Source organism: Bubalus kerabau, chromosome 1 (genome assembly GCF_029407905.1).
Source record: "Bubalus kerabau isolate K-KA32 ecotype Philippines breed swamp buffalo chromosome 1, PCC_UOA_SB_1v2, whole genome shotgun sequence".
Taxonomy (NCBI): domain Eukaryota; kingdom Metazoa; phylum Chordata; class Mammalia; order Artiodactyla; family Bovidae; genus Bubalus; species Bubalus kerabau.
Genome location: NC_073624.1, coordinates 188,939,848 through 188,961,740, shown reverse-complemented (window position 1 = coordinate 188,961,740; position 21,893 = coordinate 188,939,848). Strand labels below are relative to the sequence as shown.

General features: G+C 53.2%; 2 protein-coding genes across 3 annotated transcripts; one reads left to right on the top strand and one right to left on the bottom strand.

The window, feature by feature from the left end:
• The first annotated feature begins 323 nt into the window (after nucleotides 1-323).
• On the top strand, nucleotides 324-6,611 carry GIPC3 (GIPC PDZ domain containing family member 3). 2 transcript variants are annotated; one of them, XM_055566657.1, is made up of 6 exons: nucleotides 324-821; nucleotides 1,584-1,769; nucleotides 1,921-2,101; nucleotides 3,152-3,264; nucleotides 3,548-3,642; nucleotides 3,749-6,611. In XM_055566657.1, exons 1-6 carry the CDS (start codon nucleotides 579-581, stop codon nucleotides 6,471-6,473), a joined length of 3,543 nt encoding a protein of 1,180 aa, XP_055422632.1. In that variant the 5' UTR covers nucleotides 324-578; the 3' UTR covers nucleotides 6,474-6,611. The 2 variants fall into 2 exon arrangements, with proteins under 2 accessions (XP_055422632.1, XP_055422631.1); XM_055566656.1 differs by having other exon boundaries at nucleotides 3,548-3,629; nucleotides 3,749-4,000.
• A 235-nt stretch (nucleotides 6,612-6,846) lies between these two features.
• On the bottom strand, nucleotides 6,847-20,590 carry TBXA2R (thromboxane A2 receptor). The gene is made up of 3 exons (XM_055547219.1): nucleotides 20,250-20,590; nucleotides 14,836-15,688; nucleotides 6,847-8,097 (listed from the first exon to the last, which is right to left on the bottom strand). The coding sequence occupies exons 2-3, from the start codon at nucleotides 15,619-15,621 to the stop codon at nucleotides 7,852-7,854; spliced, it is 1,032 nt and encodes a 343-aa protein (XP_055403194.1). The 5' UTR covers nucleotides 15,622-15,688; nucleotides 20,250-20,590; the 3' UTR covers nucleotides 6,847-7,851.
• Nucleotides 20,591-21,893: the final 1,303 nt, after the last annotated feature.

Below are 21,893 nucleotides of genomic sequence, written 5' to 3'. Positions count from 1 at the left end.
CAAAGGCCCTGTGTGCTGAATGAGCAGGGAGGACGCCCATGTGTCTGGAGCAGAGTGAGCCAGAAGAAAAGAGGGAGGAGAAGGGGCCAGGGATGGGGATATGGCAGCTTGTGCAGGGCCTTGTGGGCAGAATAGAGGACTAGGGTTTACCCCAGGGGAGGTGGGAGCCCTGAAGGGCTGTAGGCAGGGGATGGACACCATGTAGCTCAGTTATGCCTGAGGGTAAGGGTAGGGTAAGGGTTCTCCCCACCTCCGACGGTTGTTGCAAGGATTAAATGAGTGCGCCCAGCAGAGACTGAGCACTCTGGCACTGGCAATTGCCCTATCCTTATTTGTGATCCTTATTTTTCCCCCTGCTCCCCGGGGAGAGCACAGCTGGCCCTGGCAGGGCCGGGACACCTGGGGCCCACCCTCGCATACACACTCCGCGGTGTCGCCTTCCCGGGAGGCTCGGGTTCCCGGATCCCCTTACCCCGGGCGGCTCGGCTGTCGCGCCCTGGGCCGGGGGAGGGGAGGCTGCAGGAAGCGGCGGATCCGGCGGCTGTGGCGGTGGCCCCGGTGACCGAGCTCTTCCTGCCATGGAGACCACAGAGGCCCGCGAGGCCCGGGGGGCCGAGGCTCAGCGCCTGCCCGCGCCCCCGCCCTCGCCCGCCGAGGCCCCGGCGGCGTCCCCGACCCCAGCCGAGCCCCGTGCCCGCCCGCGCCTCGTCTTCCGCACGCAGCTGGCGCACGGCAGCCCCACGGGCAAGATCGAGGGCTTCACCAACGTGCGCGAGCTCTACGCCAAGATCGCCGAGGCCTTCGGAATTGCGCCCACCGAGGTGAGGCCCGCGGACCCCAGCACCCGAGGCCCACTAGTCGACCGGGGACAGGGGTGAACCCTGGACTCTGGGACGGGGTCCCCAGATCCTCCATCTCCGGATGGAGGGGACCCTATCTCCAGATCTCAGAGACTCACCTCTCGGATCCTGCGGTGCCCATACCCCGTGGACCCCCTTTGCACTCCGTGTGCAAAAGGTGAGCAAGTCTTAAGGTTCGTGGATCCTTAGATCGTCCGGAAAACACTGGGCTACCCAGCTAGGAGTGGACCCCAGCCCTCAGGGAAGCGCCTCCGGTTCCTGGGCGCGGCTGGGGACTGGGGTTCCCGGCAGCCCCCTGCCAGGTGAGATGTCCGAGGTCATGGGAGTCAGGGGCTGGGCCGCAGGTGCGTCCCTCAGCCCCCAGGGGGCGCCAGGAGATTTGGAACTAACTGCCTTTAAAAGATGGTCTGGAGTTGTCAGGTCATCAAAGGGTTAAAAGTGGAAGTCTGAGGGAGGATGGAAGAAGGGCGTCCATCTGTCTGCAGCCTCCTTCTCATCCTACTCCTCAGTCTGGGGGTCCCAGTCTCCTCGCCTCCTACTCCATTCTGAGGATCCCATATTCTGCCCTTAAGCATGACTACGATCCTGGGGAAGGCGGGGGTTTCATGCTCTTGTGCTGCAGTATCCCTATCGGGCCCCTGAGCCCATCTCCTGGTTGTGCTGTGCAGATGGTGGGGGATGAGGGCTGTCGTTAATTTGGGGCTCCCTCTCCTCTTGGGGCAGATCTTATTCTGCACCCTAAACAGCCACAAGGTGGACATGCAGAAACTCCTGGGCGGCCAGATAGGGTTGGAGGACTTTATCTTTGCCCATGTGCGCGGCGAGACCAAGGAGGTGGAGGTCACTAAGACGGAGGACGCCCTGGGACTGACCATCACGGACAACGGGGCCGGCTATGCCTTCATCAAGGTGCCCACTTTGGGGTGGGGGGGAGGTGGCTTCCAGGGTGTCCAGCGATCTGGGGTGAGCCCCTGCTCCTCTGTGGTGTTAATGGGCTCTGGGGACCCGAGTGGGGTGGCTGGATGGTGGGGTCCTGTGAATGACTCTGGGTCCCCCGCAGAGGATCAAGGAAGGCAGCATCATCAACCGAATCGAGGCAGTGTGTGTGGGAGACAGCATTGAGGCCATAAACGACCACTCGATTGTCGGCTGCCGCCACTACGAGGTGGCCAAGATGCTGCGTGAGCTGCCGAAGTCTCAGCCCTTCACCCTGCGGCTGGTGCAGCCCAAGAGAGCCTTCGGTGAGGGCCACCTGGGGCCCTGGGGGACAGGCTGGGTGGGGTGAAGCTCTTTCAGAAATGGGTTCTCTGGATGTACGGAGCGGCAAAGGGTCAGGGGATGGGACAAGATGGAAGGGTCTAGATGCCCCTGGTAACAGGACAGAGACCTTCTGGCACTGTATGAGAAACAGGTGGGTTATTTCTACATTGTCATAGAGTCAGCCCAGACATGGGGCCGGGGGAGGCTTGGGAAGACGGAGAAAGGATAAGGAGCTGTCTGGATCTATTCTGTAACCTGACTGGCAGCTTTTAAAGTCCTGCTCTGAGTCTCTGGTGAGTTCTAGAGAGTGGCTTTCATAGGGAATTCTAGAATGGAGCTTTTCAAAGAGAAGTCTGTGACTGGTCCGTGGATGAGATAAGGAGGTCACCGTGCATGTGTGAGTGCTCTGTGGTTCAGTCAGGTCCTACTCTTTGTGACCCCATGGACTGCAGTCTGCCAGGCTCCTCTGTCCATGGGATTCCCTAGGCAAGAACACTGGAGTGGGTTGCCACTTCCTACTTCAGGGCAAATTCCTGACCCAGGGATCGAACCCGTATCTCTTACGTCTCCTGCATTGGCTGGCAGATGCTTTATCATTGAGCCACCTGGGAAGCCCTCACGACTAGGTTGTGAAAGTGTTAGTCTCTCGGTCGTGTTCCACTCTTTGTGACCCTATGGTCTGTAGCCTGCCAGGCTACTCTGTCCATGGATTCTCCAGGCAAGAATACTGGAGTGGGTAGCGGGGAAGCAATGACTAGATTAGGGAGAGCAAATGCTAGAGCAAGATACTTTCTAGACTGTCCCTAAGGAGAATCTGAAGTAGTTTCTTCTAGGGAGAGTCATTTTGAGAGGAGGAAGGAAATTTAAGGGAAGGAAGGATTTCAAACAGGGTCTCTGAGGATTCATCCATGGAAATAAGGAGGACTTTGGAGGGTAGGAATGTTCAAGGGCTCAGCTGGTGGCTTCTGAGTCTTTACGAAGATGTAGCTTCACCCAGAACACACGCACCTCCTCTACTCTGTCCCCTCCAGATATGATCGGCCAGAGGAGCCGGAGCAGCAAATACCCGATGGAAGCGAAAGTCAGCAGTGGGAGGGAGACCCTGCGGCTTCGGTCTGGGGGGGCTGCCACTGTGGAGGAAGTGGTGAGTGGAGGGGATGGGGGGCCTTCAGGGGCTCTTGCACACAGAGTTCTACCGCTGACGCTGACTCAGCATGACCTTGGGGAAGACCCTCTCCTTTACTCAGCCTCAGTTTCCCCATCTGCAGAATGGGTTCTTGTCAGGCAGGGCAGTAATGGCGGGACCAGAAGCATTGACTCATGGAAGATCCCAATCTGCTGTCACCAAAGGGGTAGTGGCTTGGGGAGGGGTCTGGGCCGGAGGATCCCAGGCTTCTGACTCTCTGCTTTGCCCCCCATGCCTCCAGCCCAGTGAATTCGAGGAGGAGGCATCTCGGAGGGTGGACGATCTGCTGGAAAGTTACATGGGCATCCGGGACCCAGAGCTGGGTAAGGGGCCAGGGTAAGCTGGGTGGACCCTGGGGGGAGGACAGCCCATGGGGAGGAGGCAGGGATCCCCCCCACCCCAGGGAGAACCCTCACCCACTTCCCCTCTGCTTGGTCTGCAGCATCCACCATGGTGGAGACGTCCAAGAAGACTGTGAGCGTCCAGGAGTTTGCACGCCATTTAGACTCCGTCTTGGGCGAGTTCGCTTTCCCGGACGAGTTTGTGGTGGAGGTGTGGGCCGCCATCGGCGAGGCCAGGGAAGCCTGTGGCTAGTCTGCTCCGGTGCCAAGCGCAGCCCCAGCTCGGAGCCCAGCCCCCCACCCCAGCCCTCCCGGTCAGTTTCCAAAGCCCAGCCCTGCTCCAGAGTCCAGAAGCCCAGACCTGAGATCCAGCTCTGCTCTAGAACACAGCCCAGTTCAGAGACCAAGCCTAGATCTGAGCCCGAGTCCTGCTCTAGAGTCCAGTCCAGTTCAGGGACCAAGCTCAGATCTGTGACACAATGCAGATCGGAGGCCCAGCCCTGCTTTAGAGCCCAGCCTAGCTCAGAGACCAAGCCCAGATCAGAGCCCCAGCCCTACTCTAGAGCCCAGCCCAGCTCAGAGACCAAACCCAGAACTGAGACTCAGCCCTGTTCAGAGACCAAGTCCCCCTTTAGAACCCAGGTCAGTTCTGAGACCCAGTTCATCACTAGAACCCCATCCGGTTCTGAGATGCAATCAAGCTTCAGAACCCAGCTCAGTTCTAGAGCCCAGGATGGCTCTAGAGCCCAGGACAGCTCTGAGGCTAAGTGGAGCTTTGATGTGAAGTCAAGCTTTGGAACCCAAATAAATTTGAAGACCCAGCCCAGTTCTGAAATCCAACCTGGTTCTGGAAGCCAGGCCAGCTTTATGACCAAGCCCTGCCATAAAACTCGATCCAACTCTGCAGTTCAAGATAGCTCCATGACTCAGCCGAACCTGGATACTCAATGTAGCTCAGGAACACCAGGTAGTTCTGGAGCCCACGTGAGACTCAAGAGGAAGTCCAGCCCTGGAAGCCCCTCCAGCTTAGCAGTCAAAGACGGTTCTGAAATGCAACCCTGTTCCCGAACCCAGGCCAGCTCAGGAACCCAGATACACACTTCAGTCCAGCCCAGGTCCAGACCCTATCTGCGTCCTAGGGCCCAGTCCAGCTCCAGTGATGAATCCAGCTCAGAGAACGAGCCCAGCTCTAGCCCCCAGCCTTGTGCAACAAGCAAACCCATCTCCAGGATTCAGACAAGCTCTGGACCCCCACCCATTGCTGGGGCAAGACCTGCCTCCAGAGCTCAGCCTGATGCTGAGCCCCATGCTCATTGCAGAGCACAGAGCAACTCTAGAATGCCATCCAGCTCTGGGACAAGGACTAATCTCCGGGCTTGGCCTCTTTCCAGAGTTCAGTCCACCTCCAGCACTCCACCCAGCTCCAGAACTCAGCTTGGTTCTAGAGCCCAGGCTGGCTCTGGAATCCCACCTGGCTTCAAAACACAGTCAACTGCTGAGACCCAGGTGCATTCCAGAATACAGCTAATATCTGGAACCCGGTCAAGTCCTGGGACCCAGAAGGATGCAGACACAGACTTCAGCTCCACAGCTGTGTCAAACTCCGAGAGTAGGCCCAGTTCAAGGACCCAGCCCTGCCCAGGAGCTCAAAACACCTCTGAGGCTCAGCTCAGCTCAGAAAGCCTGACAAGTTCTAGAAACCAAATCCAGGCCACAACCCAGGGCAGCTCTGGGACTGAGCCAGACTTTGGGAAACAGACCAGCTCTGGAACGCAGGTCATCTCTAGAACCCCTCCCAGCTCAGAGATGCAGATAAGTGCAGGAACTAAGCCCCGCTCTGGAGTCAAGCTCAACTCCAAAACCCAACTCAGCTCCACAGTTCAGTTCAGGTCTGAGATGCAAGCCAGCTCTGAAACCTGGAGCAATTCAAGAGTACAGTCCAGCTCTGGATCCGAAACCGGCTCCAGAACCCAGACCAGTTCTGGAACCCAGCTGAACCCTGAGATTCAGCCCAGCTCTAGGACCCAGACCAGTGAAAGAACTCAGTCCAGCTCTGGAGTCCAGCTCAGCTCCAGAACACAGCCTGCTTCTGGATGCCAACCTGGCTCTAGAACCCAGACAAGTTCTGGAACCCAGCTCAGTCCTGAGACCCAGCCCAGCTCTGGGACCCAGACCAGTGCAAGAACTCAACTCAGCTCTGGAGTGCAGTTCAGCTCCAGAACCCAGTGCAGCTCTAGAATTCAGCCCAGCTCTGAAACCCAGACCACTTCAAACACTCAGCCCAGCTCTGGAGTCCACCTTAGTTCCAGAACTGAATCTGATTCTAAAACTAGAAGCCAGACCAGTCCAAGAATCCAGCTCAGCTCTAGAAAGGGGCCCTGCCCACAGACCCCAGGCCTTGACCCCAGAACCCAGCCTGATCCCACCCCTTATGCCCGACCTCAACACCTAGGCCCACCACCCAGAGCCCCAACTCCAGATCCTAGCCAAATCTCTTGCGCCCAGCCCCAGCCCCATGATCTGGCACGAGGAACCCCGCCCAACCCTAGCCCTGGCCAAAGCCCCTCAACTTCTCCCCTGGCCCCACACCCACAGTCCCCCTTCATCCCCCAGAAACCAGCCCTTTCCCCCAAGCCCCAGCTGGGACCCCAGAAGTCTACCCTACCCACCAAATCCATCATCCCTAGTTTTGCCCCCAGGGTGGCCCTCCTTCGTTCTCAGCCCCTTGAACCCTCATTTGAGGGGCCTGACCCCTCCTCCATGCTCAGGGAGTCTGGGTTACCTCCACGGGAGTCAGAGCTCCTACCCCACCATGGAGGGCAGTAGCTTGGGCGTGACATAGTTGGGGCCCCCATCCTGCTCCTCCTGCTCCTCCCTGCCTGGGTTGCCCAGAAGTAGCAGGTGACCTCATTCCACACCCACCCCGCACATGGGGTGGGGCAGGTGAGGAAGGGAGGATGGAAACAGCTGATCCTAGGTCTATGGGAGGGCAGTGGGGTAGGGGCGGGCAGGGGAGGCAGGAGGCAGTTTCCTTTTCATGTACCTTGAGGGCTTGAGGGCTCGTGGGGAATAAAGGCATAAAGGCACCTCCCACCCCTGCAGCCTGATGTGTTATTTTGGTGGGTATTTGGGGGAGAGCAGAGGAAGGGGGCTGACACGAAAACACTAGATGCTTCTTAAGTGCCTACTATGTGCCAGGCACCTTATAAGTGCTAATTGTGCAGGTGTTGAGGGCCCTGCAGACACACATCAGTCTGTATAAGATCAGTCTACTTTTATTGAGCAGCTACTGTGGGCCAGGAGCTGCTTGCTCAAGGTGCAGAGTCTGAGGGGCTGAGTGGATAGATGGTGAAACCACAAGCTGATGAAGGCATGCGCTTCATCTGCAGTGGAGGAAGCAGGTGTGTACCCCATGGTCTCTGGGTATCTATTTCGTCCTCTCTTTTCCTCATCTGCAAAATGGGTTTAACCCAGAACCCTCTCCTGGGGTTTCAGGCAGGATTCCAGGAGATCTCAACCGTGAAATGTTCAGGGAAGACTCAATAAAGCGGGTGGGGAGAGGAGTGAGGACCCAGCCCCACCTCTAGGGGCTTCCCCCACTCCCGCCCTAGTCCTGCTCAGCTAGGGCTTCCCCAACCCCCACCCCAGTCCTGTTCAGCAGCTGTGGGCTGGATAGGAATCTTGACACCAGAAACTTCAATGATGGATGATTTCAGAGCCAAAGGAAAATAAAGCTGAGGTGGAGATTATATTTTGGCAAGAGAGGGGGTCTGTTGGCATTCAACCTTTCTAGACAGAGCCTTCTTGAATTGGGATGTCAAAGGGAATCAACCATACCCCAGTAAGCAGGTCAGATTCAGGGGTTGGAGCCCCTTATTTTTGGAGGATTTCTGCAAGGGGAAGCTTACAAGTCTGATTTCCTCCAGATACCTGCCTAGCACCGTCACATCCTTCCTAGGGTTGGGAGAGGACTCAAAGAAGGGGCTGAGAGAGGGGAAGGGCTTTGGAAAGGGGAGTCAGGGAAGACTTGGGGGCATCCCTGGGGCTGATGGAAGATAGCACACAATTTTGTTGTTGAAACCCTCTGTCTATGCTGCACTCTTGGCTCCTGGGCATCAGGACAGACAGAAGCGACCGACAGGGAGGATAAAGGTCTGGTGGGGGGCATTCTGGCAGGGTGCCCTGTCCTTCCGGAGCGTCCAGCTTAGTGTATCGTTGACCTGCGGGTGAGCTGGGGCTGCAGGGACAGTGACCGGGACCGGGTGCTCAGGCGAGGGTAGAAGCGCTGGATCACTGCCCGGCGAAACAGGATGTACACCCAAGGGTCGAGGATCTGGTTCCAGGTGGCCACTCGCAGGTAGATGAGCAGCTGCCGCTCTGTGAGGCGGGACAGCTGCCCCGTCGGGCTCATGGCGGGTGGGCTCTGCAGCACCGTCTGGGCGATGAAGACCTGCCGGGGGCCAGAGCAGTCAGCCAGGGGCCAGGCTGGCAGCCAGCCCTGCCCTCCACCAGCACCTGCCTGTGCCACCTGCTGTCCCCTGAGATCCAGTGCTGATTCTGTTCCTGCTGTGTGACCTTCAGGATATCTGTCTGACTTCTCTGAGCTTCAGCTGATGTGGCTGCAAAATAGCACACTTTTCCTGCTCCTTCCCTGGACATGATTAAACACGGTGGACAAAGAGGACTTGCAGGTGCGAACAGGTGGAATCACTGTGACTGCCAGTGTTATTATTCTATTAAACACATATTTTATATAAACTTTACATATATCAAATATACATACTATATATAATAATATATCAAATTATGGTATAAGATTTATATTAAATAATTAAATTTTATGTTATTTTGTCACTTTATATTACATTGAAATTTATAGTTTATAAAATTCTATGACAAAAATTTTATATTAAATAATTTTTATGTTAAACATAGTAATTTTAATATAGATTATTAAATATTGGATTTATGTTTAATATTACACAATATGTAATATAAGATACAAATTATTATATACACTAATTTACAAATAACTATAGATATAATAATATAGTTACCTAATAATATATTGTTAATTATAACCATATTATTATATGGTATTTAAAATTATATATGTAATTAATTATATAATATATAATTGTAATGTGACTATGTATTACATGAGTGATCTAATTACTAAGTATTCATTAATAACATAGTTATATGTTATATAGTATTCAACAATTATATAATATATATTATATACTATATAATGATCGATATATTAAATATTAATTAAAAATATGTATTATATGCTATATAGTATTTAACAGTTATATACTATATAATGATCGATATATTAAATATTAATTAATAATATGTAATTATAATAGTTTTGCTCAGTCATGTCCAACTGTTTGTGACCCCATGGACTATGGCCTACCAGGCTCCTCTGTCCATGGGCTTTTTTTCAGGCAAGAATATTAGTGTGGGTTGCCATTCCCTTCTTCAGAAGATCTTCCTGACCCAGGAACTGAACCAGCACCTCCTGCATTGTAGACAGATTCCTTACCTGCTCAGCCACTGGGGAAACCCCCTAATTATAGCTATATGTTATATAGTATTTAACAGTTATATAATATATAATCATTTATTATATAATAATTGATATAATTAATTATCAGATCAGATCAGTCGCTCAGTCGTGTCCGACTCTTTGCGACCCCATGAATCGCAGCACGCAAGGCCTCCCTGTCCATCACCAACTCCCAGAGTTCACTCAGACTCACATCCATCGAGTCAGTGATGCCATCCAGCCATCTCATCCTCTGTCGTCCCCTTCTCCTCCTGCCCCCAATCCCTCCCAGCATCAGTCTTTTCCAATGAGTCAACTCTTCCCATGAGGTGGCCAAAGTACTGGAGTTTCAGCTTTAGCATCATTCCTTCCAAAGAAATCCCAGGGCTGATCTCCTTCAGAATGGACTGGTTGGATCTCCTTGCAGTCCAAGGGACTCTCAACAGTCTTCTCCAATACCACAGTTCAAAAGCATCAATTCTTCGGTGCTCAGCCTTCTTCACAGTCCAACTCTCATATCCATACATGACCACAGGAAAAACCATAGCCTTGACTAGACGAAACTTTGTTGGCAAAGTAATGTCTCTGCTTTTGAATATGCTATCTAGGTTGGTCATCATTTTCCTTCCAAGGAGTAAGCGTCTTTTAATTTCATAGCTGCAGTCACCATCTGCAGTGATTTTGGAGCCCCCCAAAATAAAGTCTGACACTGTTTCCACTGTTTCCCCATCTATTTCCCATGAAGTGATGGGACCGGATGCCATGATCTTCGTTTTCTGAATGTTGAGCTTTAAGCCAACTTTTTCACTCTCCACTTTCACTTTCATCAAGAGGCTTTTGAGTTCCTCTTCACTTTCTGCCATAAGGGTGGTGTCATCTGCATATCTGAGGTTATTGATATTTCTCCCGGCAATCTTGATTCCAGCTTGTGCTTCTTCCAGTCCAGCATTTCTCATGATGTACTCTGCATATAAATTAAATAAACAGGGTGACAATATACAGCCTTGACATACTCCTTTTCCTATTTGGAACCAGTCTGTTGTTCCATGTCCAGTTCTAACTGTTGTTTCCTGACCTGCATACAAATTTCTCAAGAGGCAGATCAGGTGGTCTGGTATTCCCATCTCTTTCAGAATTTTCCACAGTTTATTGTGATCCACACAGTCAAAGGCTTTGGCATAGTCAATAAAGCAGAAATAGATGTTTTTCTGGAACTCTCTTGCTTTTTCCATGATCCAGCAGATGTTGGCAATTTGATCTCTGGTTCCTCTGCCTTTTCTAAAACCAGCTGAACATCAGGAAGTTCATGGTTCACATAGTGCTGAAGCCTGGCTTGGAGAATTTTGAGCATTACTTTACTAGCATGTGAGATGAGTGCAATTGTGCGGTAGTTTGAGCATTCTTTGGCATTGCCTTTCTTTGGGATTGGAATGAAAACCGACCTTTTCCAGTCCTGTGGCCACTGCTGAGTCTTCCAAATTTACTGGCATATTGAGTGCAGCACTTTCACAGCATCATCTTTCAGGATTTGAAAGAGCTCAACTGGAATTCCATCACCTCCACTAGCTTTGTTCGTAGTGATGCTTTCTAAGGCCCACTTGACTTCACATTCCAGGATGTCTGGCTCTAGGTCAGTGATCACACCATCGTGATTATCTGGGTCGTGAAGATCCTTTTTGTACAGTTCTTCTGTGTATTCTTGCCATCTCTTCTTAGTATCTTCTGCTTCTGTTAGGTCCATACCATTTCTGTCCTTTATCAAGCTCATCTTTGCATGAAATGTTCCTTTGATAGCTCTGATTTTCTTGAAGAGATCCCTAGTCTTTCCCATTTTATGAATATATATAATTATAGTTATATGTTGGGGCTTCCCTTGTGGCTCAGATGGTAAAACGTCTGCCTGTAATGTGGGAGACCCAGGTTCGATTCCTGGGTCAGGAAGATCCCCTGGAGAAGGAAATGGCAATCCACTCCAGCACTCTTGCCTGGAAAATCCCATGGACTGAGGAGACTGATGGTATTTAACAATTATATACTATATAAATATATATTATATGATTGATATAATTATTAAGTGTTAACTGGGGCTTCCTTATATATTATATGATTGATATAATTATTAAATATTAATTAATACTATATAATTATAGTTTTGGGCTTCCCTGGTGGCTCAGAGGTTAAAGCGTCTGCCTCCAATGCGGAAGACCCGGGTTCAATCCCTGGGTCAGGAAGATCCCCTGGAGAAGGAAATGGTAACCCACTCTAGTATTCTTGCCTGGAGAATCCCATGGACTGAGAAGCCTGGTAGGCTACAGTCCACGGGGTCGCAAAGAGTTGGACACGACTGAGTGACTTCACCCACTCACTCACTCAATTATAGTATATATTATATAGTATTTAACAATTATATCACAGTTGTTATAATATATATTAATTCTAATACAAATAATTATTATAGTGGGTATTATATTTCATAATTATAATTAAAATAATACTATGATTAATATTAATATTATATTGAATCACTATAGTACAGTTGTTTCCTGAGCACCTACTGTGTGCTGGGCAATTCTGGGGACAGTGCTGTGGCCACAATGGACCCAGGCTCTACTTACATGCCCAGGTGGTTTCAGCTCTGTGGTGGGGGTTGGTGTGACCAAGCAGACAAGGAGGCACTGTTGTAGCCTAGAGGAGGCGTTGGGCCAGGCTTGAGAGGTAATCAGATGGAGAACAGGAGTTTCCCCAGTGAGATGGAGGGAAGTGTCTATGGGCCTTTCCTCTGGGACAACAGGGAGCCATGGGAGGTTTCAGAGCATGAGTTGGCTCATGGGCCAACTGTGGCCTGCCACCTGTTTTTGTTGTGCTTTGTTTGCTTTATTTGTGCCGTTTTGGTTTGTTGTTTTGCTAAGAATGTTTTTACACGTGTCAATGGTGAGAAAAAAAATAGAAAGCATATTTTGTGACATGCGACAATTACATGAAATTCACATTTCCGAGTCCATAAATGAACTACTTTTGGCACTCAGGCGTGCCCAGTCATTTCCAGGTAGCTTTCACACCCCAATAGAAGAGCTGTGTGGTTGTCCCAGAGACAGTGTTTAAAAGGGATACTATATGGCCTTTTAGGAAAAACTTGGCTCCCAAAGGGGACTTGGGAATCATTTAATGACTCAGTGATTCTACCTAGAACGCCTTCCTGGTTTTTATCTGGCAGCTTATCTCCTATTAAGGAGATCAAACCAGTCAATCCTAAGGAAATCCACCCTGAACATTCATTGGAAGGACTGATGCTGAAGCTGAAGCTCCAATACTTTGGCCACCTGATGGGAAGAACTGGCTCATTGGAAAAGATGCTGATGCTGGGAAAGATTGAGGGCAGGAGGAGAAGGGGATGACAGAGGATGAGATGGTTGGCTGGCATCATCGACTCAATGGACATGAGTGAGCAAACTCTGGGAGATAGGACAGGGAAGCCTGGCATGCATGGGGTCACAAAGAGGTGGACACAACTGAGCGACTGAACAACAACAAATATCCTATTCAGGCTTCCCTGGTGGCTCAGATGGTAAAGAATTCAACTGCAATGCAGGAGACCCAGGTTCAATCCCTGAGAAGGAAATGGCAACACACTCCAGTATTCCTGCCTGGAAAATTCCATGGATGGGGACCCTGGTGAGCTACAATCCATGGGGTCACAAAGAATCGGACACAACTAAGTGACTAACACACACATCTCTCTAATCTCCTATCCATCCTTCAGAGTCTCAGCTCCAATGGTTCAGGGCAGGGCAGGGGTCATCTGGGGGTATTCTAAGACAGTCAAGCCTGGAAGGCAGGGATCAGGAAGATGCTGAGGAAGACCTTTGTCAGGGAACTCTTGCTGAAGGTGACATTTGAGCAAGGACATGGAGGAGTGAAGGAGTGATTCACATGGAGATCTGGGGTTGGGGGAGCATTCCAGGCAGATGGTACAGCACATACAAAGGCCCTGGGGCAGCATCATCCCTGGCATGTTGGAGGGACAGCAAGGAGGCTAGTGTGGCTGGAGCAGAGTGAGCAAGGGGGAGAGAGGGCGGACAGAAGGGCAGGGAGGGGATGGAGAAGGTCTCGCAGGGTCTTGTGGGCTGCAGGAGGACTTGGGGTTTTATCCTGAGGGAGATGGGAGCCCTGAGGTGCTGTAGGCAGAGAGGGGGAAACCCGAATCAGGTGCTCCTCTGGATGCTGCTCAATAAATAATAATGATAATAATTATAATAAACAAAAATAGAAATGGTCTCAGCTGTATGAAAACAGACCTGGGAGGGACACCCCAGGGACTGGGTTTCAGAAGCACATTGCTCAGCCAGAAGCATCATACTGTAACTTTTGCTCCCCCGGGGCCCATCATGCCTGCAGCTTCACGTATCACACACAAAAACTTATGGTCCCTTCTATTTCTTTTCCCACCACTGACACATGTAAAAACATTTAGCAAAACAGAGCACAACCAAATTTGCAATCTTCCTATCCCACAGATTTAGTTTTTGTTTTAGCCCTTATTACTTCCTAATATCTACCATGTCATTTATTTATGCACTGTTTATTTGCTGTCTTCCCCATGATCATGGGGTTGCAAGAGTCTGACACGACTTAGCGACTAAACCACCACCACCATGATCAAAGAGCTCCAGGAAGTCAAGCATTTCGTACTTTTTGTTCCCTGCTCAGTATCTAGACCAGAGCCTGCAACACGCTGGTTGTTCAGTCAACGTTTGTTGAAGAAACAAATGGATAAATGAGTTCATTTCCTCCTGAATCACTCTGAGAGGCAGGCACCTTTTAAATCATCCCCCATGGCTCAGACGGTAAAGAATCTGCCTGCAGTGCAGGAGACCCGGGTTGGATACCTGGGTCGAGAAGATCCCCTGGACATTCCGGTCTTCTTGCCTGGAGAATTCCATGGACAGAGGAACCTGGTAGGCTATACAGTCCATGGGGTCACAAAGGGTTGGAGATGACTGAGCAATGAACACTTTCTTCTTTCTTTTAAAATCTAAGGAACTGATTGAGGCTGGAAGAAGGAAGCCCATAGCCAGAGTCACATGGTAAGTCCTTGTTGGATATGGGCTGGAAACCAAGTATCTGATTCTGGTCTTCAGACTTGTCCAGATTGAATCAGAAATGGAAAAATAACAACTCCAAAAGGCCAATTATATTAATCAGTGGAAGGACTTCAGTAAACTCACCTGACTCAGGGAACATCTGTGCAAAGCTGGGGTCCAGCCCAGAACTAGGCACAAGGTAGAAATGATTCAGTGATTCCACCTGGAATATCCTCCCTGGTTTCATCTAGCAGGTAAACTCCTCTTCCTCCTTCAAAACCCCAGCTCCAACAACCCTCTTACGGAAAGTCTTCTCTGATACCCTCCCTGGGGTGGGGAGAGCCTGGGAGCCCCTCCCTGGGCATCTCAGTCCCAGGACACTGCTTCTGCCCCAGTCCTGCCCCCAGTTTGGGGTTATCTGTGTCTCACTCAAGGGAGTACCCCTGGACCCTGGGGTCACATTTTCTTGGGCTAATGAGAACCTGAGGGTTATGAATCTATTCAGGATGAACCCAGGCCCCAGGCAGTCCCCGCCCCCACCCCCGCCACTCACCAGCAGTGGCATCCAGCAAATGCTGGCCACCACCATAATGCCCATGAGCTGTACCATCATCTCCACCTCGCAGTCCCTCGGGCGCTGCTGGGCGGTCGCCTGCCCATGGTAGACGTGGCACAGGGTGGCCACACTGATGGTGTTGAGCAGGAAGGACATCCCCACCGAGACGCTGCCGAGGAGTGCGAAGAGCAGGCCGAAGGCCACGTCCCCCGGATCGGTGCCGAGTGTGAGGAAGCACCAGGAGCCGGGGTACTGCACGGTATAGTGGCCCACACCCAGAAGGGGCAGCAGGCCCAGTGCCAGCGCAGAGGCCCACACCAGCCCCACTGTGGTCCAGGCTCGGCGCTGCGAGGCAGTTGCGGGCCTTGAGAAGGGCCGGGTGATGCCCAGGAAGCGCTCTGAGGCCATGGCGGCCCCCAGCAGCAGCGGACACAGGCCGAAAAAGACCATGATGACGCCCATGAAGTGGCAGAGGCTGCAGCCAGGGTCCACGGCCTGCCATTCAAAGAGGACGAAGTGCTGGGTCACCACGATGGCGCCGGTGACCAGCAGCCCCATGAAGTCAGTGAGGACCAGGCCACAGAGGAAGGTCAGGAAGGAAGATCTAGACTGGGAGCTGCCCTGCCGTGCGCCCATCAGCACACTCAGCGCCAGCAGGTTGGAGGCCAGGCCCACCAGGCAGAAGGAGGCTGCAAACCACGGGGAGGCAATTAGGCGCCGCTCCTCCAGTGTGATGTTCATAGGCCGGAAACAGGGCCCCAGAGAACTGGCATTGGGCCACATGGTTCTGGAGCATAGCAGGGAGGGTCACCACTTCATCAGGCCAAGGCTGGTGGTGGTTCAGAGACACCTGTGGGGAGGCAGGCGGCAGAGAAGATTTTGGTGATTCATTCTGCATATTAGTCTGAGTGGCCCCAGTGAACTCCTACACAAACTTCAATGCCCAGCTCAAATATACCCTCCTTGAAGATGCCTTTCCTCACTTATCTCACTCCCAGCTCAGTAAGCATTACTATTACTACTCCTAGTAGTAGTCCTGCTATTACAGTTACTAGTATGACTAGCTCCAACTTTGTCCTGCCCCAGGCTCAGTGACCCTCAAGGGCAAGGATCAGTTTTCCGTCTTCTGGGAACCCTGGAAGACACCAGTTAGTGTCTGCCAGGCTGCAGAGAAGGGTTGAGAAGCTCTGGGTTTGAACTCTAGCCCTGACACCAACTATGCGACCTCAGGCAAATGATTTTTTCTTCTCTAAACTTCTGGTTCCCTGGGGGTCATCCATCTGAGTCCTTCATGGAAGGAAGGATCCAGGACAGATTTCAACTGCTGTAAAACAGGACACGTGCAGTGTGGGGAGGGCCACTGGCTGGCGGCCAGAGGTCGCTGACTCTCAGGCCAGCTCTGTGGTCAGCCTTGAGGTCACAATTCCTCATGAAGGCCTCGGGGAAGATCCGACCCCGTTGGTCTTTTAGGGACATTCTTCCTCCTGTGTTAGAATCATGTAGATTCCTCCCCCCTCCCCTTTTTGTTTAATAAAAAAGAAACCCTGAAATCCAGTTCCATTCTCGGGGGAAAAAAAACCCAGTTCACTGGAAGCAACTGGGTCCCCAGTGACGGGCTATAAACAGTAGCAGGAGGAAATGGGCTATAAACTCCTCAGTATGGGGCTGGGGGAGAAAACTGGAGAGATGTGTGGGTCTGACTGGGGTGTGGATGAATTGACCAGTGTTTGAGGAGAAAGAAAATGACACCATTTAAAAGTCAGCTCTCTAAAGTAATTATACTTGAATAATAATTTTTTTAAAAGTCTTCTCTCATGGGGAGGGAGGAGGGAGGAGGGAGGAGGGTTCAGGATGGGGAACACATGTATACCTGTGGCGGATTCATTTTGATATTTGGCAAAACTAATACAATTATGTAAAGTTTAAAAAAAAAAAGTCTTCTCTCAGTTCCCCAAAAGGATCCAGCTGGGAGGGCACAGGGCCACCGTGGGGCCAGCCTCCCATGTGGTGTGCGTGCCTATCACAAACCATGCTTGTGCCAGCAGTGAGGGGCCATTGGCTGCAGGATCAGAGTGGACAAAGGTGGGGAGGCAGGATGGTGGGAGGCATGGAGGTTCCAGGCAGCTGAAGCCCAGAAAGGTCCACTTTTTTTTTTAATTAAAAAAAAATTTAGTTATTATTATTTTATTGGGCTTCCTAGGTGGTTCAGTGGTAAAGAATCTGCCTGTAATGCAGGAGATTCAGGTTCGATCCCTAGGTTGGGAAGATCCCCTGGAGGAGGAAATGGTAACCCACTCCAGTATTCTTGCCTGGAGAATACCATGGACAGACTAGCCGGGTGGACTACATGTGGTCGCGAAAGAGTCGGACACAACAGAGCAACTAAACCACCACAACATTATTTTATTATTAATTAATTAATTAAACTGTACCAGGTCTTAGTTGCAGCATATGGGATCAAGTTACCGGACCAGGGATCAAACCTTTCAGGGTCCCTTGAAATGAGAGCTCAGAGTCTTATGATCCCCATTTTGCGGAGGCAGGGAATCTAAAGTACAGAGAGGTTAAGTAACTAATCCAAAGTCACACAGCCTAGCCAGAGTTGACTGGAGATCAAATGTGTGCAACTGTGTCAAAAGCCTTGCAGTTAGGCGGAGGCTGGTGAGAGGTGGGTGTGGAGGGTCATCATTTCTAGGGAATTCCCTGGCAGTCCAGTGAGTAAGACTACATACATGCTTTCGCTGCCAAGGTCCCATGAGGCACAGCCAAAAAGGGATAGAATTTTTCTAAAATGACTGCCATGAATTCCCTCACAAACCTTGGAGGAGTCTTTTCCCTACTCTGAGCCTCAGTCTCCCTTCTGATAAAATGGGGCCAATGATGAGCCCTGGGGCTGTGTCCCGTGACCAGCCTCAGCAGCGAGTGTGCTTAGCTGCACCCCACCTCACTCCCCATCTCTTTAATTCATCTCAGCAACTCCTTATCTAGCCTCATAAATTATCCAGCTCCTCTGAGCCTCCCTCCCAGGCTGACAGCCAAGGTCAGCACCACTTTGGTGGGGGTGGGGCCTCGAGTGAGAAACTAAATCCTGAGCAAGGGTGGGATGCGGCCTTTCCACGGCGCGTGCCCATCTGAGCGCTCCACTCCAGGGAAGGGGTGTGCTTGTTGTCAGCTCAGATTCGACCTGCACTTGAGTTCCCCCTGGCACAGGGCGCTCCCTCCCTCCCTCCCTCGGAGCTGGTATGTGTTGTTTCTAAACATTCTCGGGACTCAGGCTGTGTTTGTGGTCACTGCCCCTGCCTCACCCTGGAGTGACTGCCAGCCCCTCCCGCATCTCATGGCCCCAGGGTCCCCTACTCTTGTGCAGGAGCTCATGCACCCAGGGACATAGACCCCAAGTCTGTTTCACGCTTCCCATATTTGGAAACAAAAACTGCGACCCCAGGGCCCCTGGCCTGGGGGAGACTGGAAACTGGCACCACTTCCTCTGGCCCCAGCATGTGGTTTCCAGTCCCCCAACCAGGGGTTCAGGTGATAGCAGTCTGCTCAAGTTCCCCAGGAAAGCGGGCCAGGAGGGGCACCTGGCGGGGCCTCCCTTTCCCTCCCACATTGACCAGGAGGGCTCCAAGGTCCAGAAGCACCGCTGTGTGGCCCTTGGGAGAACTGTTCTCCTTCTCTGTGCCTCATGAGAAACATGGACCCCAGATTTCCTGGACAAACCCAAGGATCCTATAACCCGAGAGTGGGAGAGGTTTGGACTTGGAAAATCCAGGGTTCTGGAATTCTAACGAGTCCCCGGTTCTAGAATTCTAACAAGGTCCCACTTCAGGAACCCAGAGGCCTGAAGCACCTAGACTTTAAGGGGGCTGAGGTTCCAGAGCTCTCACTGGCTGGTCCTGAGTTCCAGAAATCTCTCTGTCTTGGGTCCTGGCTCCTTTCTGCAGGACTGCAGGACAGACATTCAGTGCTCCCTCAGCTCACCTCGGGGAGGCTGGGAGGGCTCCAGCCACCACTGTCCCAGAGGCCTGGGTGCTGGGCCAGGCATGGGCACCAGGCTGCCCCCCCACTACCATGGTGTCCCTCGCAGACTGTAGTCTTTGGATTCCAAGGGCTGGGCCCCTCCTCTGCCTGATGGTCCATCACTGCCTGCCCACTCTCCTCCTGCTGCTTCCACAAGCCATCCATTTTTTAACAAGTCCCTCTCCCTCTCAATACCCCACCCCCTGGCCTGTCTGCCTGTCACCTCGCCAGGGGCCTACCCACCCTCCCCCCAGAGGGGCGACAGTGACCTCAGACAAGCTTGGACTGGAGCCCCCGATCTGCCACTGTCAAGCGGGGGCTTGACCTTGCCAAGTCTCAGTTTCCCCCTTTCTGAAATGGGGACAACAAGGCCACTGACTTGCCTGCCAGCATTTGGGCTAGTCTTCCCAGGCCCGACCTGCTCTTGCCATTGAGACTTTGAGTCTTCACTTACACACACATACACCCACCCCAGCCTGGTGCCCGCACTCTTCCTGCTTCCTGGCTGTGCTCACAGCTTGTCTCCTGGCTGCACACACTGAGCAGCCAGGTGGGAGCCCTGATGCACTGTATGACCTCAGTCCATTTCCACATTTCCTAAGTCCTCTAATGCTGCCCAGTTGACCAAGGATTGTGCCCTCTGGCATGAACATGCAGGGAGCAGGCCCGTTACTGCATTGGTTCCAACTCATGCCCGGTATGCACCTGCACGCCCTAGGGTAGGGACCCTCTGCACGCCCTTGTGAAGCCACAGATGCCCACACAGACACAAATACTTACACGCAAGGCAGCTCCCAGACCCGCCCCTGCCTCCCCTCACCACAAGGCTCTATTTCCGGGAACTTTTCCTGTTTGTGACACCAACCAGGTCCCCACCCCAGTCAGCCTGACTGGGTTAGAGCTGAGCCTTGGCCCTGACTCATGCGGTCCCCCGAGCCTCAGTTTCCTCATCTGTCCAGCGGGCATCCTCTCAGCGCTCACCACTGGCGAGGGGAACAGATGGGTGACAGAGGGACAGGACCGATCCAGGCCAGGCAGCCAGTGATGGACACAACTCTGAGTGTGCGTGCAGACACGCAACCAACGAGGCGTGTGCTTTCACTTGCAGCCATACCCAGCGTCTCAGCACTGTCTCTGGCTGCAGCGCTACAGGACGCGGAGTGGCCGGGCCCAGACTCAGGGAATCCACACACAAGCACATTCTTGCTCACACCAGCCAGCAGGTGCCCAGGGCAGGCAGCACTCCAGACTGGGACCCAGGCTTAAGAGTGCCCCTGGATACCCAGCACCTAGTAGCTGTCACCGCCCACGGGAACACATCCACGGCAGCGCGGATCGGCCGGTAGGATGCACTCAAGCCACACCTGCCACTCTCATGCCCCGCCCCTTACCTCAGGGCCAACTGTCCTCAGCTGGAGGTGGTCGAGGGGGTGTGCAGGGGTAGGCGCGCCGTCCTGGGCCCTGGAGCACGCGTAAATGCCTGGCGGGAGGAAGGGCGTGCGGAGGCGGAAGCAGGGCAGCTCGGCCTCCCGGGCCCCTGGGGAAACCGAGTCACAGCGGGAGGACTCCCGCGCTGCCACGTCGCGCAGGGGCACCGACGGAGGGCCTGGCGGCTCGGGGTCCCTGGCCGAAGGAGGGGTGACTAGGTCCCCTCCCGGCCTGGAGAGGGGCCCAAGGGGTCTAAAAATAGCCCGGGGCGGGGGCTCTGCTCTACAGCTGGATCTAGTCTCTCTGCCCGAGTCTCTCAGTCTTTCCGTCTGTCTCGCATCAGTCCCTCCCGCCCCGCGCTGGCCACGCCCCTCCCGCCCAGGCCTGGCTGCTGAGGGTCAAGGGGCGCCCCCAACCCCCGGGGAGACAGCGCGGCCTCCTGGGGGAGGGGGAGTCCGTGGGATCCCGGGCCGCAGGGGCAGGGGCACGGCGGCCGGGGTGGCCGGCGTCCCCTCAGGAGCCTCCGCCCGCCCCCTCCCCCAAGCCGGCCCCAGCTAGGCCCCCTTCCGGCGCCGCTCCAGCCGCCAGGCCCCGCATTATTTACCGTCTGGGTAGCACCCCAGACCGAGAGGGGGCGGGGGCGGGGTCAGCTCCCCAGGGTGCCCAGACCCCGGTCCAGAGGCCCAGAGCTCAAAGCTGGTGAACGCGGGGTGCGTGGTGGTTGAGGAGTGGCTGGCCCCTCAGTAGAGGCTTCATCAGTGTAGGGTTTGTTTGAGGCCCCTGTCAGGGCTGGGGGTGGAGGTGCAGAGGTGTTCATAGGGGAGAAAGGACCGCACTCTGAAGCCGGAAGCCTCGTGGGCAGCCTGCTCAGACAGGTTTTCCCGGGAGCAGGTGAGCGGGAGGGCTGTGGGCGGCTGCATTCTAGGGGGAGCATCTGGGAGCACCTAGGCTGGCATTGGGCCCCTGAGGTGGATGTGGGGAGGTACGCTTTCTGCTCTGCTCCCCAGAGCCCGTCACTGCAGGAATGATCGCGCTTGAGGCAGGGAGCTGGAAGCTGGGAATGACTCTCCAGACAGGATGGACTTCCTTGAAAGCCCCATGACTCACTCAGGGCTGTGGGCCAGGGTCTCATGGGCCCAAAGCTGTGAAAGTAAAGGGTGAGCAGTCGGGGGCTGCTACAGCAAAGGCGTGGAGGCTGAACCCAGACCGTGGTGCAGGAAAGTGAGAAGCTTCTTAAAAGTCCTTCCTGACCACAGTCCTTGGGCCTTGGGTGAGTGAAGGAGGTCCACGGGTTTGGGACTGGCCATCGAGGATGCATGGAAGGCAGGGTTGGGGCATAGAGGGGTGAGTTTGGGCCTTATTGGCCCTGAGTTACAGCTTGGAGTGGGCTGGAACCCATTTGCCTTGGCCTTGATCTCACACCACCAAGTCCTCAGGGGCCTGGGAGGGGCACACCAGTACAGGCTCTGAGTGGGAAAGATGGACTCCTGCCCTGGCCCTGATCTCCCTTCCACTGGGTCCACCTATTATCCTTCTGGCCTCTCCATCCCTCCAGACGGCCTCTCCTCTCTTCCATACTATTGTCTGAGTCCCCAGCAGGTTAACCC

Excerpts from the sequence above, each read along its gene's own strand:
- GIPC3 (XM_055566657.1), top strand. The coding sequence starts at position 579 with ATGGAGACCACAGAGGCCCGCGAGGCCCGGGGGGCCGAGGCTCAGCGC. Across the intron at positions 822-1,583 it reads TCGGAATTGCGCCCACCGAG|ATCTTATTCTGCACCCTAAA; the intron begins GTGAGGCCCGCG and ends CTCTTGGGGCAG. Across the intron at positions 2,102-3,151 it reads GCAGCCCAAGAGAGCCTTCG|ATATGATCGGCCAGAGGAGC; the intron begins GTGAGGGCCACC and ends TGTCCCCTCCAG.
- TBXA2R (XM_055547219.1), bottom strand. The coding sequence starts at position 15,621 with ATGTGGCCCAATGCCAGTTCTCTGGGGCCCTGTTTCCGGCCTATGAAC. Across the intron at positions 8,098-14,835 it reads TTTGCTGGATGCCACTGCTG|GTCTTCATCGCCCAGACGGT; the intron begins GTGAGTGGCGGG and ends GGCCCCCGGCAG.